Source organism: Falco naumanni, chromosome 10, assembly GCF_017639655.2.
Source record: "Falco naumanni isolate bFalNau1 chromosome 10, bFalNau1.pat, whole genome shotgun sequence".
Taxonomy (NCBI): Eukaryota; Metazoa; Chordata; class Aves; order Falconiformes; family Falconidae; genus Falco; species Falco naumanni.
In genome coordinates, this window is record NC_054063.1 from 25,145,432 (window position 1) to 25,159,421 (window position 13,990).

Genomic DNA, 13,990 nt, shown 5'->3' on the forward strand with positions numbered 1-13,990 from the left:
TTGCCATCTCTTTATTTCTCCCCTTGTCCCCCAGTAATAGCAACTTCGAGCACATAAGAACAGAATAGAGAAATACTGTGCTAATATAAGAAAGATCTTTAACTGATTAAAACCAGATGTACTGAAGAATGTCCACACATTTACTGCCGGTACACACAAATACATCTGTTAGAGCTATCAGTGAAATACAAATTTTACTGGATACTTGTTACCATTTAGAGTATTTACTGCTTCCTTGAAATCATAGCCCAGCTACTAAACACAAAATATCTCTTAGTGCTCAGGATTTCACTCATAAGCAATAATAACTCTGATATGTCTACAGCCAATTGCTGTGAAACAACTGTATCCTCTTTGGTGCAATCAGACATAGTCTGTTTGCCACATTATATCAGCTCCTTCAGCACCTCAGTGAAATTGGTCGCCAAATAGTGTTGCTGGTTCATGAATCATTCCTCTTTGCCTTTTCCCCTTTTTTCCTCCTTTCTCCCCCCTGAAAGTCTTTATTCCACTGTTATCTATCAAGTTCCTCCTGTCTGCCAAACCAGCTAAGAAAGACGACGGATATAAACATCCATGAATTACAAACACGTTGTGTGTCCATGCATCACTGTGCTGATGTATTGATACTTACAGTGCTGGTAGTGAATTCGGGTGGGTTGTCATTCACATCTGTCACCGTAATGATCGCTGTTGCCGTGTTTGAGAGACCATAGTTCAGATTTCCTTCCATATCTGTGGCTTGAACAATGACTATATACTGCTGAACTTTCTGGAAGAAAAAAAAAAATAGGAAAGGAAAAACATGAGAAAGAAAAATGCATCCTGTAAAACACCTTAGTTTATTTTCTGTATACAAGCGCAATTCTTAAGTAGACTAAAGAAGTTAATTGGATTCAAAATGTTAGCAAAAAAGGACGGATAAAATTATCTATCGTGGTTTTGAAGGGATTTTTGCATAGATTGGTGGATATCACCTGTTTCATGGGAAAATAAAAATCCTATGGCCAAGATTCCTTGGTTGAAATAGACATTTTTGTTAATTTTAAAGCATTTTCGGCAACATTAATTTCTGTCTTCTGAAAACCAGTAAAAATTTTGTTAATGTGTTTTCATTGAAAACATCACGAATAACATTATATCCCCCAAACTGACAGCAACATTGCCTGGCGTCTCTCCAGCTCATTCTGCTCACACAGTTCCATGCCCACAAAGCATTTTGATACTTAAAATACTCTCCATGTTTCAATCCTTAACACAATCTTGGTAAAAAAGGAGAATTTAAGTCCAGTATGAAAAAAAATATATTCAATGCAATAAACAGAAGTTCAGGGGAACTGATTTAAATTCCTGGGCGCCCCAAACAACACGTCTCTTGAAGAAAAAGCCTCACAGAGCCAGCCATAAAATTCCTACATTAAAGTTCTTCTAAAAGACGCTGTATGTCATTGCAACTGGAAAATAAACCTGAGTAAAATAGGAGAGGGCATCTGACCTTGCAGGTGCGTACATCTCCTTGGGATGCTTCTTTATTTAGGAATATCTGCCTGCACTGAGAAAAGCCTCCTCATCTTTAAAACTGGCCTCAACAATAACTTTTCATTTGGCTCTGCAGAATTCGCTGTGGGTGTCTCCACGTGCCATGCGCAGGGCGCACGGAGCACACTCCCGGCACGGAGAACCAGGGGGATGCAGCCCCAGCGTGACCCAGGGCACAGCTGAACCTTACGCCCCGTTCCTCAAGGATTAAGGTGTCATTACAGGTCAGAGCCAGGACACAAGGACTGAGCAGCTCTAATGGGGCATCCCAAGGGTGTGAAAACCCAATGGAAGAACAATGTTACGCAGGAAAAGCTTTTTGCAAAGCCAAGGGGAGGGACTTCACTGTGCAGAGACCTGCTGCATGCTGGACGGCTCCTGCTCTCCGCACAGCTCCAGTACTCAGGGGCTGCTCCTTTCCTGTACTGATGTACAGGCATGTGTAAAATGTCACATATCCACTGCAATTTCAAGGGGCAAGAATTAGGTTATTCGGGCCTCTCTATTACTATATAAACATTCCTGAAGTGCTGTAACCGGGTTCATTCTTTACCTCCTCTGATTGCTAGAATAACAGAGATCTGAATTTTAGCTTTATCTTGATTCCAGGATTTTTAATTGACAGATATTAACCTGCTGAATTGACAAGACATCACACAGGAATCCATCAGCAACCTGCAACTGAGATGTATTATGGAAATGCACTTTCATTGTCTCTTGCTACTTTGTAAAATAAAACATGATGGAGAAATGCTGTTAGCCTGTGTTTCTCCTCATGCAAAAAGGTGCTGTTCATTACTCCATTTCTAAAGCACTGGGTAAACTGTAAAGCTGAAATGTCCTTATTAGTGAATGTAATTTCTATTTCATATGTAGCTTTTCGTTCCGTATTCTCTCTTACAGACAACTTGGGAGGCTGACAGAAGCATTCTGTAACAGACCAAATACTTGTGAGCCAAATTAAGTTTAAATCACAGAAGGGGGAGGAAGATTATTTTAAAAACTAGTGGCCATCAGACTCCACGTAAATTAGAAAAGCAGGTTGGAGGCCCACATGAAGAGACTCCATTTCAACAGCGCATATAAATGGCAAAGCCACCTCTAATGTTCCTCACTGCAGTCAGATGGAGACACGTAATTCACAGCATTTCCGATTTGATGGCAGAGCTGTCGCACGTTATTGTAAAAGCTTCAGTGCTTCGGCAGAGACTGCAAGAGAAAAAAATGTTCCTGCCTTTCCATCAGCCGAGAGGGCAATAAACCAGCCTCCATCGGCGTGGGTGGTTCTTTCTGAACTCGGTGGTTTTCCATTTTAGCCCGTCAGCAGACTGACCCCTGCAGAGCTGCTGGGCTCCCCGCTCCCAGTCCCAGTGTGCCCGCTGGGATGCCGGCAGCAGTGTACCTCCAGCCAGGGCACAGCCAAGGCAGCGCCCGTTCTGCGTCAAAAGCAATTCTGAAAGTCACGCCACCGTGATGCCAACTTTTATCTGAACTCCAAGAACGAACTGCAGACCTTGGGTAAGGTCACATTCTGCCTGCACAGCACCTGTTGATACCAGGACCCAGCCTGCACACCTCCCACCGCCTTCAGCTCCTTTCTAGCTTGCTTTAATCACTCCTTAATCCAAAGCTTCCCCTGGAAAAGTGAATCCTCTTGTACAAGAGGGGGTAAGGGGCTAGAAAGTCTCATTTAAAAGTGCTGTTAACTTTGTCATTTTACTGCTTATTAAATTACACATACTCTGATGACACACGCATGTGTGTATGTGTACTCACAGACCATGTCTTATTAATCTCAGGTTTACAATAAATTTTTTTGATTTAACAAAGCGCCTTTCACTGAGCATTGTGCTACCGTGTTAATAAAACCCTCCATATAAATTCAGAACACTAAATTAAAGAAATTTAAAAGAAAGATTATATCAATCAGATAATAAAATGCAAAAAATGAAAATACCCAGAATTTATTCATGTACAAATGTACCGGCCACAAAAAGCTGGTGCGTAAGGATGGGAAGAGGGGAAGGATAGCAGAGGAGCGCTGCACATGTGCAAACAAGCACAGGGAGTCCAAGCCTAGTGAGAAAACGTGAGGAATTGTAGCAGATCTCGAATGGCTGGAGCGATCAGGTAGGTTCGTTACAGGAACGCGCACGTTTGAGATGGGAGCTATAGCAGGATGCCAGAGGCAGCTGCAGCAATCGGGGACACGCGAGAGGTGAGATGCTGGTGGAAACCTAAGGGACATCACCAAAGTCACGCTGGTTTCCACCAGCTGAAGACCTAACTACAACGTTCAGAGCAGAAGTCCAAGTTGACAAGGAGAATGGCCTCGGCTTGTACGTAAAGTTGTATAAAACTCAAAGGCATGCAAATCGTAAAATGGAATCGTAGCAACATTTAGGTTGGAAAAGACCATTAAGATGATGGAGTCCAATGGTAAACCCAGCCCTGCCAAGCCCACCCAGTGGAAGCAGTCTGAGACTGGTCAAACCTTTAGGCACTTCTGCCATCCACATCCAGTTCCACCCAAAAGGCTCCCGTGTGGGCACGAGGCTGGTGCTTTTAGTTTATAACCAATTCCCTCTCCAGTGAGATTGGCCCCAACAGATAACAAATTACTGATTTTTTGTTTTTCTGTAGCTAACCTTTTTGCTTTTGTGCATTAAGCTGATTTTATTGAACTATTCAATCAATTTCAATTTCAACATGTCCTTCCAATTTGTCACAACATCTCCAGGGGCATCTTCATTTGTTGTCCTAATATTATTATTGTTACGACTATTAAAAAAACAGGCAGCCCCATGCCCCCAAGCACAAGAGACATTTTCTTGATGGCATTTTGATCATACAGAATAATTCTCATATTCTCTTTTTTTATAACAATGACATTTTAAATAGCACAGGACAGAAACTACAGCATAGAGGTAAGACAAAATGGTCCTAACCCAGAGAAATGTAAGAGTTACTCTGTGTTTGCTCTGACGGTGATGCTGTGGAACTAAAGAAATGAGCCTCTGCCCTGAGGGATGTAGACTAAAGACCCAGCCTTGGTGAAGTCCCCGGGAGGTCCAGTGGCCAGTATTTTTAATAAATCTAACAAATCTTCATGCTGAGGGAAAATAAATGTGCTGCTTCTATCTAAGCCAAGGAAAAAAAACCCCCTCATCTTGATAAGTGCAAAGCTTTTAGTCTGACCCAAAAACTAAGAAGGGCTTTTGAAGGAACAAATCATGAAGGAAAGAATAATTAAAGGAACCATGGAAGATCTAATCTGTCTGCTCTTCTGTCAATCATCTGATACAGTGCCACAAAGAAATACATCAACTACATTCCAGAAGATGGGAATCAGTTGAAGAAACTGGTTAAGCTGGTCAATGGCAAGTTGATCAAGGGCTTGGTTAAAAAACAGCAGTGCCTTGTATGGGAAGAAGTAACAGCTTGGAAGAAGGGGAACCTGACAAATAAATAACAGAAACAAGATGTGATTTAACAGTACAACATATAAGATAATGCAGCAAGGGACCAATAACAAAACTTTTCTGGAAGCTTTTGCACATGAGCAAGGAGGACAGGTACCATGTCCCACCAGCTCCCTGCCACCCAGCAAGGCACAAGCACTGCTGGCAAATGCATCGTGTGCAGTATTAGCACTGCACACACGGCAGTATCAATTCCTCATGTCAAGCACTGAGGGCTCATTGGGATGCTGTGCACAATCCTGGTCCCTTGTACTCACTGTGGAGCTACCCAGATCCGACCAGGTGCTGGCAGTGAAGAGCCCATTCACCGGAGGAGAGCCTAGAAGAGCTTGGCTTGTTTAGTCTAGAAAATGAAGGCAGATAGCAGATATGATTGCTGTCTATAAATACATCAGGAGGATAAACACTAGGAAGGCAAAGGAACAATTTAAACTAAAGGACAATGTTGACACAAAAACAAATGGGTATAAAGTGGCCATGAATAAATTTAGGCTAGAAATTAGTAGTTCTTTCACCACTAAAGGAGTGAGATGCTGGAGCAATCTAATGCAGGGTCTAAGGAGCAAAAACGTTAAAAAGAATATAGTAAATTATGGAACGAATCCTTCTGGTCTAGGTAGAAATTATGACAAATCGAGCTAAAGCAGAAATCAGATCTTCCAGCATTTTCTGTGTACGAACAAATCTTTAGGAAGAAAAGGAATAAAACCCCATTCAGCTCAAATACTGCCGTACATTTGTGTGAAAATGGTTTCAGGCTTAACACCAGCCAGTTCCATCGGCACAGGCAAAGGAACAGGTAGGCGCCTGCGCTGCTTCGGCTGGGGCAGAGTCACCGTCCTTCGCAGCAGCTACGCGGGGCCACGTTTGGGATTTGCGCTGGAAGCCGCGTTGGTAACGGGGGATGTTTCCATTGTCCCGGAGCAGGGCTGGCACAGAGCCGAGGGGCTGGGGGCACACGGAGCCGGCAGGGGACACGGCCCCAGTGACCAAAGGGACATTCCATAGCGTGTGGCGCCGTGCTCAGCGTACAAACGGGGGGGAGGAGGAGGACGGGGGGCACGCTGGGAGCGATGGCGTTTGTCTTCCCAAGTCCCCGTGGCGCGGGAGCCCTGCTGCCCTGGGGGTGCTGAGCCCCTCCTGCCGTGGGACGTGGGGAGCAAATGCCGCGTCTTGCTCTGCTGGTGCGCGGCTTCGGCTTCACCTCCCCAGCTGCCCTTGGCTCAGCCACGGGTTGTGTCACTCCTGCGCTCCTGACCGTCCCCCCCATCCCCGGGGGGAGCGAGCGAGCGGCTGCGGGGGGCTGAGCTGCCACCGGGGCGAAACCGTGACAGTGTCCCAAGCAAAATGACAGTTATTGCCAAGTGGCTCTCTCCATCACGACGGTACAAAAGACACGGTCTCAAATGCCTGGCCGAGCTGAGCACAGTCTTGCCGAGACAGGTTATAAACAAAAGTAAATTATATTCAGAAAGAGAATCTAAAAGAAAAAAGTATTTTAAAATGAACTCCTAGTAATGAAGTGCTATCTGTGATCCCAATTTTCAAATGCGCATGCATAGTATTTTTAGGAATACGGCTATTCCTGGTTTACACATGGCATTACTCTAAATCACACACAAGCTGGGTAACTGCATACACCAAAGTCCAGAAATTGGTAATTATGTGATTATATTAATTTATATTTTGGACGAAGGGTTTGCAAAATTAGGACCTACATTTCCAAAGACCTGTACAAATATTGCCCAATTAATTACTACTTCCTGAGAAATGTATGACTAGCTAATTTTAGCATCATGTCTGGTAAAGCAAATAAGGTTACCAGGATGTTGCTGTAGGATATATTGAGTAGGAATCTACTGGTAAAGGAGATAGAAAATCTAAATCTTATTTCCTCCCGTGGCTACCCTCACACCTTCTTTATACTTACGTGTTTTTCTGTCTCCCCTTATTTTTGCAGTACCAATGAGAAGAATATGGGATGCTCTTCTGGCTCGTTTTCTAAATAATTTTCTTACACGCTAGTGAAGTTTTGATGTTCACTTTTTTTGGTATAAGATAGTTGATGGTAACACACCAGTAATAAATACTGTACCAAAGCCAGGAAAGCCAATTTGAAAACAAATAAACAAACTCCTCACAAAACCACACTTGACTCTAGTAGAAATACTTTCGTAACTAGCCGTCATTTAAGCAAAACTCACAGGCAGACTTTTTAAAGCATTTATCCCTTAATACTCCCTACTTAGCCACAGTTAAACATGAACACGGATTTCCAGAAGAAAGCCCTAATCTGGGAGCTCAGTGAAGAAGGCAGCTTTCACCAAGCAACCAGAGCACCCGACATCTTTCACAGCTCCCCCCTAGAGAGGGTGGTGGTGGTTCGTGAGCTTCATCTGTGTGCCAGAGTCGAGCACAGAGTCTTTGATATAACTTGACCTTTTCATTTCTTACATATAGCGCAGCATCATGTCATGTGTGCAGCATTCTCGGCAGACATCAAACCCTGAGTCCATGCATCTTAATACACAAGCTGCTGCTTTCTGAGCTAAGGAGATGCAGTTTTGCTCCATCTCAGCCATGCAGAACAGGACCAGGCACTATCAGAGGTGTTCACGCTCCTGCTAGGACAGGGCTATAACAAGGGAGGTGACCCCATTTTTAAAGCGAACAGGGCTGCTTACTCAGTGCTGCACAGCCATGAACAGACGGGTTCATTCTGTCCATTGGCTCTTCCTCCAGCAGGGCATGGTGTTCCCCATCCACGAGCATCTGGCATATTTGACGTTATGAGCTACCTGTGACTGCAGAGCTCCCAAGCAGGGGCAGCGCCTCAGTCACTGCATCTAGCAACGTGCAGCCTACTCTCCTCCAAACAGTGGTGTGTTAATTAAGCTGGTTTTCTTCCTTAATGAAGGTGTTGATGTGAAACACCCTGGCCTCTGACATGCAGGTCAGACCCTGTGAATCCCTGCTACCATCTGACCAAACCTGCCTGTCATTCAGATATCGATAAATGCCTCTGGTTCAGGAAAAGCCTTGGTGCCACCACCCACAGCTCTCCACATCGCACTTCATGGCACGCTCCCACCTCTCCTGCACCATTAAAACCAGCACTGCAGTGCTGCCCGGCTGCTCGCTGTCACCACGTTTCAGCCTGGTGGCATTGCACGGAGAGCTGGAGGGAGATTTTCACACGCGGGGGAGATTTTCCTCTGCTGTTCTCCCAGGGAGAAGCAACGCCTGTGCCGGGGGCCATCCCCGGCTCCCACCGACGTCACACTTAACCGGAGTTTAAAGAAGAGGCAGGGAGGGGATGACTCCTCGTGCTAACCCTCCAGACGGCAGAGGATTCTGTAACTCAGAAAGAAGGAAAATATTCATCCAGGATCCGCTCCAATGACTCACCTGCCGCAGCCCCGGCGGCTGTTCCACAAATCCTCAGAAACCAGCCCAGCACGTGCCCATTTTTCCTAAGGCAAATAAAGCTTCAGAGGCCAGAAGCCAACCTCAGGATTTTCATTTGGCACCGCACCTATATTGCCAACCAGCCTTTCATAGCTTCCACCTGGCAGCCTGATTAACAACCAGCAATTCAACTTTTTGTTTAACACTTTCCCTCTCAGCACCTGAGACCTGTAACCTGTGGGGTCTCACACCTTATACCACTCATCTTTTTCCCTCTTAAGCTACTGCACTTTAAGATCATATTTTAAGGTGTTGCAATTTACATGTTTTAACCCATTTGGAGCAGCAGCCGCCACCGGCTCTTGCAGCCTCTCCCAGGGTGGGTGCTGAGTCTCCCACGCGGGTGTAAATGGGACCTGCTCCAGCCTAGCAGCTATTTTCTCTTTTGTGTGGCTGCTTCTGAAAGCAAAACAGCTTCTGGTGGTGGGTATGACACCCAGCAATAGAGAGCTGAGTTTTCATATGAAAGCATGAGGAAGTACTTTAAAAGTTACCTGAAAGAAAGCCAGTATGATCTTTTTATCACAGAGAGGTTATAAAATCAAAGAACGCCAGAAACCCTTTCAGGAGTCAACTCTGTTTGGCCTTTTAGTAGCGTGAGACCAAATAGTTCAGCGGCTGTTGCCCCTGGCTGCTTTTTTTTTTGTGTTAATCAGACAGCGAGAGTGGTGAGAGTGGAAACCTTTCCAAAGGACACTCGGTACAGCAGCTGTACCCAAAGCCTTCCAGCATCCCGGCTGCACCTCCCCGCAGCCTCTGTGACACGAGATACGTGAACCAAGCGGAATTGCTCACCCACCCCATCCCACTGTGAGAGGCAGGATTTCGCGGAACAGCCAGCTCCGGCAGCAGAGTTATTGACTAAGAATCTCATCTCAGAAAGTGATCTGCTAGTTGTCAGGGATACAAAGGGAAGCTTAGAAATATAAACTCCGAACAGTAAAAAGCCCCAAAACAAAACCAGAACAATCGCCCCTCCCCATCAGGCAGATAACTGAACACGGCACCAAAGACCAGGGATCCTGGTGGATCATTTTCATGATTTCTTAACGCCTGCTGCTAGCAACGCTGCGCAGAGGAAGGGCTGTACTAAACAGGAACAGAGATGCTTTTGAGTGCGATACGCTGCAACCACACTCACCTGATATAGACACAGTCTCTTATTTTTTTCTTTTTTTGAGTGAGTTTTATTCCTGAAGGATCAAACACTGAGCCTGGGCTATGAAGGTTTTTAAAAAACATCCAAGCTGAAACCCCGCTGCGGTGGAACACATGAGGAATATCAGTGCAGCAGCTTCTGCCCCAGGAAAGGGACCTACTGGGAAATACACCCACCACAACGGCCAGCTGGCCCGAATGTGTCTTGCAGAGGGTTTGCTACGCTCTGGCCACCACCTATGGCAACAGCATGTTTTGAAGTATGCTGTATACAAGGTTAATAACGAGGCAGGGTCTGTTTAACCTCGTACTTGTTCTAGATTGAGTTGCATAGGGTGGGGATTAGAGGTCACAGCATTTTTAATCTGATATCGGAGCACAGGCATTTGTCAAAACTTGAATGCAGTTGCTTAAAAAATGTCAAAGTTCCCCCAAAATGTAAACAGTACCTCTATATTTAAGATTGTGACAGTGTTTCCCAGTTTTGGGAAGTATTACAACATGAACATAACATTTGTTGAAATTTTTGGGGGATTTTTTTGTCTGAGCCATGACAAATACAACACCAAGCCTGGAGCAAACAGAAATTAAGGACTGGCCTGTTTTCAGAAGATAAGTATGAAAAGAACACCATCACCAAAGACAGGCCAGCCTTGTGTAGCATTTCTTTTCCATTCTTAAATTGTTTTATGTACTGATGCTGCCACTGAGGGACCTAATAGAGTTCCGTGACTCAAGGAGTCCCACGGAGGCGCTTGGTTTGCGCACAGTCTATTGGAGCTATTCAGGCGCTCTGGACTGACTTCAAAATTATGATCAGATTTATGATCAGAAGCTCCATTGTAACAGTATCTCTGTCCTTGGATAGTATCGACTTCCCTGTTTAGAAAGACTGTCAGTTAATGAGCTTCTCATATGGTTCTCTCATTTAATGCCAAAATTAGACTCACAGAATCATTAGAAATGGGTTACATGTCACTCTTCAGTGATCCAAACTACAGATCAGATGTAAGCCCAGAAGGAAGCAGGAGAGAAATAAGGAAAATGAATTACATGCTTCTGATGGTCAGCACTGATAGTCATGCAAGGGGGTGGCAGTGAGATGGTATGAGCTACAAATAAATTTCATTTAAAAAAGAGACATGACGAATATCTTGGATAACGTATTTTGATTCTGACTATAGCCACTGAATCGGTGCCAAACCAGAGTAGGTTGTGATTAAGGCTGCAGCTTGGAAGACCTGGGTTTCTTTTGCATTTTCCCAAACACTCCCCAGGTGACCTTTAGTAGGTCATTTCATTTTTCCATGCCTCAAAGAAATTGAAAATAACACTTCAAAATGAAATTAAACCGCTTTCTTATCTCACAGTGATATCGTGAGAATAAAAAACCATTAGTTTGCTGAAGCAAAATGATGAGGAGGACAGCAGAAGTACCCATCTCCAGCACCCTTCCTTCTGGTGGCAACTGCAGTGGGTACCGGCACAGAAGTTGGCGTTCTGCACCTCAGCAGAAGCATGAAGCAACTCAGGTCCAGCAGATGCTGCTTGCAACGACCGTCAATATTTTGCAGGCTTTATGACCCAGAGATCCAGGTCATCTTGCAAAGCACTCAGGAGGAGACCTGAGGAGTAAGCCTTCTAAATTTGGGCTGAGGCAATTTTTATAAAACCATGAAATTACATTCGACTTCTCCTGGCCAGGAAGAGATGAGCAATAGTTCAATGTCTAGGTGGTCACATGGCAACTGTTGCTGCTGAGCGATGCCCTTTGGTAAATCTGCCAGCATTAAATTGATGCTGCTTCCAGGTTGTGTCTGCCACTTTCTGACAAAAGGAGTGAGTATTGAGAGATGGAAAAAATCCAAAAACCTCTGGCAGACCACAGAGACGGGGAAGTAAACAACAATCAGAGAAACATTTTTTTTTTAAATAAAAAAATGACCTTCTTTGGACTGGTGCAAACCAAATTCTTCCTGTAGTGTGTAACTTCTTGGTGATTACCCAGAGGCCAGGCTTTAGGATAAAAAAAAAATCCTAGTTATGTCCATTGCACTCTTATAATCCACAAAACCTTTGCTGTCAAATGCTGCCAGAGCAATTTAATAAACAGGGAGAATGCCTTAACGTATTCTGAAACCTGAAAACCACCCATCATTAGCCCCACATGCTGTTTTCCTACTTTCTCTGCTTTAAGCCATTTAGCTGTTACAGCTGCTTTTCTTGTAAGTCTGACTTCTGTTTTTATCAGCCTGATTTGTTTTCTGGTATATCTCACTTGATTAAAAAGAGGAAGAAAAGCCTTTCACAATTCAAGTAAAACTGCCTTCTTCTTTCAGCTCTGTCAGGATGGAAGCTTGAAAAAGATCATCAAGCAGATCAGTGTAGGTGAATAAATATTCATAATATTGCTCATTATTTATACTCGCTCTTATTTCTGCAGACAGGCTTGAAATTCCACGCTCATGACACTGCTGCTATAGTCAGACCTTTTTGTTCTTAGGAACATGAGGTTTTCTAAATCCTCTCAATGCAGCAATTAAAAAAATAAAATCAATGTAATATATTCAACATAATACATTCAAACCATTTCCTCTAATCCTATACATATACACGTCGTGTGTGCAACACAAGGATCCTGGATTTTAAAATTAATGTCAGTCAGCAGCTCAACACAGGTCTTGGGAATCCATATGGTAGGTATGGTCTGGATAAAATAAACTAATCTGGTGTCATTTGTTATTCATTGCTGAGAATTATTTTAAGAAAATAGCTTGCCTAAGTCCTTGCAAGCTGCGTATCATATATGCCTTCACTGTGTATCATATATGCCTTCACCATTACAAATTGAAGGAACATCCAAACAGTGAAGGAACACGTTATATTCGGAAAAACAGCTGATTTAATTAAATTTGGCAGAATGAAAGGTTAGTGGAAAACAGTCAAATAACTGAGAAGAGATTAATGCAAGATGTTCCCTATTGTCTTTCGCTTAAGAGCTGTTTTACCCAGTATGGGTAGGGTCACGTCGTGTCGATTCGCTGAGAGAGAATGTGATTGACAGAATTCTTGGAAAAGAAACTCGGTTTGGTTTTGAAGTCGGAAATACTAATGGGGGCTTCTGTCAAAACCAGCTCTGCCTGCCAATGGCTGTTTCCCTGGCTTTAAGAGGGCTACACTCTTCCCAGCGCTGCAGATGAACGCTCCAGACATGATCCGCTGGCCAGGTTAAGTCAGCGTAGACCCAGCTGGAAGACCCCGCACTTAAAAGCCATCATGGGTACTGCGCCTTGTTGGTACTACGCCAATCACTAATGTTGGGTCTACAGGATCAGCGCCAGGGATCGAGCAATGTAGGGGGGACAGCAAAAAGTCCTGCCTACCTCCTCCGTCGCTCTCCTCTGCAAACTCTGACCCCCAACGCCGTGGAAGTTTGCCAACCATTTTGTTTCAGCAGCAACTGCAGAGTTGCTTCGCATGGCACAGACCCAGCCCCTGCTCTGACTGCCACGTGGATGACACCTGAGCTAACCTGCAAGCCTTGCTTGTTACGGAAAAGTCATTTTTTATGGGAAAACACGTGCAAAGGAAAAGGTCTTCAGTGCTGTGGGAAAAGGAAGCAAAAGCTTATCCTGTGCACGAAGGATTTCAAGCTAGCTGGAAATTCTGACCCACAACATGAAACAAAGACATTTGAATATGAACCATCTTTTCCATTTGATATCGTTCGCTTTGTGTATATTTATAATGCCAAAGATATAACACACAAGACAAAAATATGCAGTTGATTAAACACCTGATTGTTGTACTACGCCTTGGTGTAGAAGAAGGGATACAATTCAGTCCGAATCTGACGGAACAAACACTGAGGTCCAGAGCAAAATGCAGTAATGAGGTTTGTGATCACTTACCAATGCAACACAGCTACAGTCACTTAGATGGTGCAAACCACCCACTGAACAAGATCTGGGATTAACGGAGGACAAAATGCCATACTCAGAATGAGGCATCTTGGTTATTTTCTTAGAAGCCAACGATCCTAATGTTTATATGTAGATGTACTAGATAAATACAAAAGAAAGCTTTTTTAATTAAACATTGTATTAATGCATTTGAGTGAAGTAAGGAATGGGTTATGATGTGTATTCTTACAAAAGGAAGCCCCCCAAAACAAACAAACATTTGCAGAAAGCAGTCTTAATAGCGCAGAGCTTCCTGTGGAGCTTACTGATGGCTCTGAGCGCTCAGTGCTCTCCGGGGTACAACATTTGGGGAATGAGAAACAGATCCCAGGAAAACATTGATTGCTATACTGAGCAGACATAGGTTTGCAATGGAAAGCA

The 13,990-nt window shown here is 44.1% G+C and overlaps 1 protein-coding gene across 1 annotated transcript in view; it reads right to left on the reverse strand.

Annotated features, from left to right (window-relative positions):
* Positions 1-13,990, reverse strand: part of CDH4 (cadherin 4) — a 466,523-nt gene that overhangs the window by 43,019 nt on the left and 409,514 nt on the right. The window contains exon 8 of the mRNA XM_040607978.1: positions 635-772. Coding sequence (XP_040463912.1) covers positions 635-772 — 138 coding nt within the window. The remainder of the gene's footprint in view (positions 1-634; positions 773-13,990) is intronic.